The 4,197-nt window shown below is 42.8% G+C and overlaps 1 protein-coding gene across 1 annotated transcript in view; it reads left to right on the forward strand.

Moving 5' to 3' along the window:
• Positions 1-1,921: 1,921 nt before the first annotated feature.
• Positions 1,922-4,197, forward strand: part of LOC105534663 (neuroblastoma breakpoint family member 4-like) — a 25,769-nt gene continuing 23,493 nt past the window's right edge. The window contains 2 exon segments of the mRNA XM_011973439.1: positions 1,922-2,159; positions 3,577-3,676. Coding sequence (XP_011828829.1) covers positions 1,922-2,159; positions 3,577-3,676 — 338 coding nt within the window.

Consider the following 4,197-nt stretch of genomic DNA (forward strand, 5'->3'; position numbering starts at 1 on the left):
ACCAAAAAATAGGAATACGGCCAAATACATGATTTGCTATCCCTCTTCTTCAGGTTTCTTACCTGTGTCTTACGGAAAATAACATTGCCTTAAGGATTATGATGAAAATATGATAACCAAGTATGTGTACAGTTTTGAACAAAATGCCTAGTATGAACTGGTCAATAAAAAATTTTGTGACTACTGAATTACATGAATTCTATAAATAATTACTGAATAGCTTTTGTGATTCCTTTTTTTGGCAGTGCTCAAAATTCATCCCTGTATGACCTCAAGTAAACCATGTAACGTTGTGAACCTGCAGTTTCATCATTTTTAAAATGAAGAAACTAGACAGATTTTCACTCTGACACAGAATGTCAAGTCTCTGAGACACCAGAGAATAGATAAATTTATAGCCTTTAATACATCTCAAACCACTGTCATTACACAGTGTAGTTGGAGGATGGTGCGGGCTGCTACGAGGAATGCTTTCCAATGGGATTGATCCAGTCCTCCTCCCTTCACTTCCACATGAATGTTGGGTAGCCCATGGTCACACTCATCACGCCCTCAACTCAGGCAAGTCCAGCAGCCACACTTAGGAGATCTGGGCTACAGGACAAATTCCCAAGTCCTAGCCTCAAAAAACCTAGTTGAGGATGGAAGCTGAGAAAGTGAGGAGGTGGTTCGGGGGAGCACGCTCCCCTACTCGTCCCTCTCATCTCAAACTCACCTTCTGCTGCACAGGAACACGGAGGATCACCAACCACACCTGATAGTGAGCTTGATCTTGCCAGGTTCTGTTACTGGAATGCAACCACACATCAACGGTGTTAGAGCAACTCAATATATACATATGTATATATCCAATAATATTCTCTGAGAAGCATTCAAGGCCGTGTTCTTTTCAATATATGGGAAAACCAAAAACAACAAAATAGCCTCAGGTTTACAAGATTTCCCAAGATACATGGTCATACATGTTTTCAGGGGATATGTACAAATGATTTTGATCACTTAATACCTTGAAAAGAGCTCTTGTGGGACCAGAATGATATTTGTAAGTGACAAGTATGAAACGAGTGTTCAGTGACACTAAAAAACAAATCAACCTACACATAGAGGAAGAGCTATGGACACAGGGATGTGAAACTGGTCTTAAGTGTAATAAAAAGCCAAGATGCTGCCCCAGTAAGAGAAAAGAAATCAACATAACAATGGGATGCAGCAAGAGGAATAATGATCCAGGAGAGAAAATATTTTTAAAAATGAATTATTCATTCACTTTTCAGTAGCTACAGAAAAAAATGCAGAAGACCCAGGGGATATCACAGTCTAAAACTCTGATATCTTTCACATGTGGAAAAGCCTTAGGATCTGATTCAACTTAGAGAAGGTGGACTGATTTTGTGACTACCACTAAGAAAATACAAGCTTTTGGGAAACTACCTCTACCTTGACGATTTTATACACACAAGGGATGAGCAATGAGGAATATGCTTAGATGTATTGGGAAAGAGGTGGGCCTATAGCATTGTCACAAGGGTGCACTAACACTGAGAGTGACTGCTGAAGAAATGGTCCCCATCAGTGACCATCAGGTGAGACCAGGGCCCTAGTGTTTCAGCACATCCTGGGCAATTGGAATGCAGGGCTCCTAAGATTCCATGACACCCCCACCTTCGAATTCTGTTATTGCAAATGCAGACCGTTACCTGGCACGCTGGCTGCTACCTCCCTCACTCTTGTCAGAGTCGGAGCTATAGGCAGTGCATTCAGCTCTGAGCTCAGGCATCCTGGACCCTGTTTTTGCGGTTAAGGACTCTAAAGTGTTGTGGGTGTTGATCAAGTTTCTCTCAACTGTAAGTTAACAATTCCAGTTATTATCATCGCTCAGTCCTGATGAAACCTAACTGATTTCACTAGTTTTTGACACATCATGTGTTTGGGTTTCTTCCCCCCAGTCCCTGGCGCTACCTTTTCTGCCACAAACGTCAGCATGGTGGTATCTGCCGACCCTTTGTCCGGCAAGAGGGCAGAGATGAACATCCTAGAAATCAACAAGGAATTGCGTACCCAGCTGGCAGAGAGCAATCAGCAGTTCCGAGACCTCAAAGAGAAATTCCTTATAACTCAAGCTACTACCTACTCCCTGGCCAACCAGCTAAAGAAATACAGTAAGTTCTATCTATAGATTCACCATCACAAAAGTGATGAATGACCACCTGTGGCCTCTGAGAAACTGAACGGTCTCTTCATCAAAATTAATGTCATCCTTCCCATACCTCTAGGAAAATAGAAATGGATTTTTTAACTTCATGGTGTTAAGAATAGAAAACAGAGGCACAAAGTATTTAGCAACTTTTCCACATTTGCAGTCTGGTGTGAGGTGAGAGTAGAATTAAAATCCATCATATTGACTGCTGACACAGGCAACAGAACCACCTGTTCTTCTCAGCAAGAGGCTAAATCATGTTTATGAGAATCCTCTCTGTACCATGTAAGATGCTGCAGACAGGTAACATCTAGTCTGTTGGTCTAAACGTCTGGGACTAATGAACTTCCATTCAGTTCAAACTTCTTTGAGGCCCATTAGGCAAAGCTCTATTCTGGGCACCCTGGGGGAAACATAGTGACAATAAACAGCACCCGCTCTAAGGAGTTTCAAGAGGAGATTGCTCCTAATAGTAACTGCGGCAGCCATAAGTGACAGCATCAAGAGCAGGGAGTACCATGGTGAGAGGGAAGTCCTGCTTCCTGGGGCACAGGCTTTTATTCCTAAAGAGGAAGAAAGCTGGCACATAAGAAATTGTGGAGGTAGCAGTGTAGTGTGCAGAGCAGGGACCCTGGGCTCCTGGGCTCCATCCAAGTTGCCTATCTTCTCAGTGCCTACGTTTCCTCATCTGTTCACTGGGTACTATAATAACACGTACCCCAGAAAAGTGGTGCAATGACTTACATGATCCATTTCTTCTAAATCTTCTAGAACAGTTCTTGGCACAGAGAAAACACTCTCTATTAGTTCTTCATTCTACTGTGTCTAACTTAATTCAAAGTTTATTAGTATTTGGGCATATTTCTATTATAGCCTTTGGGTGTTATGCCTCATATTTTATGCAATTATATTCAGATATGATATTTTACATATTTGACATACTTGTGCTTGAAATTTCCAGTACCAGGGAAACCATGAGTCCCATAGTGCTAAGGGTCTTTCCGACTGTGCAGGATATCATTACTTCATGCCCCAGCGCAGTGTTTTACAGGAACGGCTGCAAGACTTGGGGAAGTGTCCCAAGATTCAGAGTCAGACCTCAGGGGCTGTGAATTCTGACTCTGCCTTGTTCCAGGTGAATCATCTTGTCAAGTTACTTCATGTGCCCTTGAGTTTCTTTCTCCCCATCTCTATCTTGGGGAGTATCAGATGCCAGAAAGTTAAGAGGCTGATAAATAAAAATGTGGAAATGCCTGCCTAGAGCCTGGTACTGGGGCTGCTTTCATCTTTTGGATGGATGCTGCCACCTGCCCTGTAGGCAGTGACCCCAGCTGCATGTCCAGCCTTGCACTGAGGCAGGCATGTCTGTCTTTTCTCAGAATGCGAAGAGTACAAGGACATCATAGACTCTGTGCTGAGGGATGAACAGCAATTCACGGAGAAGCTGGCAGAGAAGCTCAGACAAGCTGAGGAGCTCGGGTGAGTAGGCCCCATTGGGGGCAGGCAGATGGGCAGGAGTGTGAATCTCTGAAGTGCAGCAACTCAGCTGGGAGAACTAAGAGCTAAGCTGGGCCAGGACAAGGGCAGGCATTTACATGGCAAGCACATGTCACACAAATATTTATAAGATAGAGAACAGTCATCTTAGTAAGTTATGGGTTGCAGTTATTTCTTGAACCTTGTTTTCTCTTTTTAAAACAAGGAATTGTTGAGGTGAAATTTGCATAACCAAAGTTATGCAAAAGAAAGCGAACCACCCAGCAGCATTTAGCACATTCAAAATGGTGTGTGATCACCACCCCATTTACTCTTAGTTAGAATCGCCTCCTGACTGACTGCTGCATGTCATTCGTTCAATCAGTATTGTGGTCTTGACCCTGTTATTTTTTTCTTCTTATATTTTACCAATCCACTGCATTTGCACCTGGTCACATTTCTTTGCATGGCTTTAGCTCTATTTACTGCAAGATGCACTGTGTGAATTTCCATATAGAAATGTC

This window comes from Mandrillus leucophaeus, unplaced genomic scaffold, assembly GCF_000951045.1.
Source record: "Mandrillus leucophaeus isolate KB7577 unplaced genomic scaffold, Mleu.le_1.0 Scaffold1376, whole genome shotgun sequence".
Lineage (NCBI taxonomy): Eukaryota > Metazoa > Chordata > Mammalia > Primates > Cercopithecidae > Mandrillus > Mandrillus leucophaeus.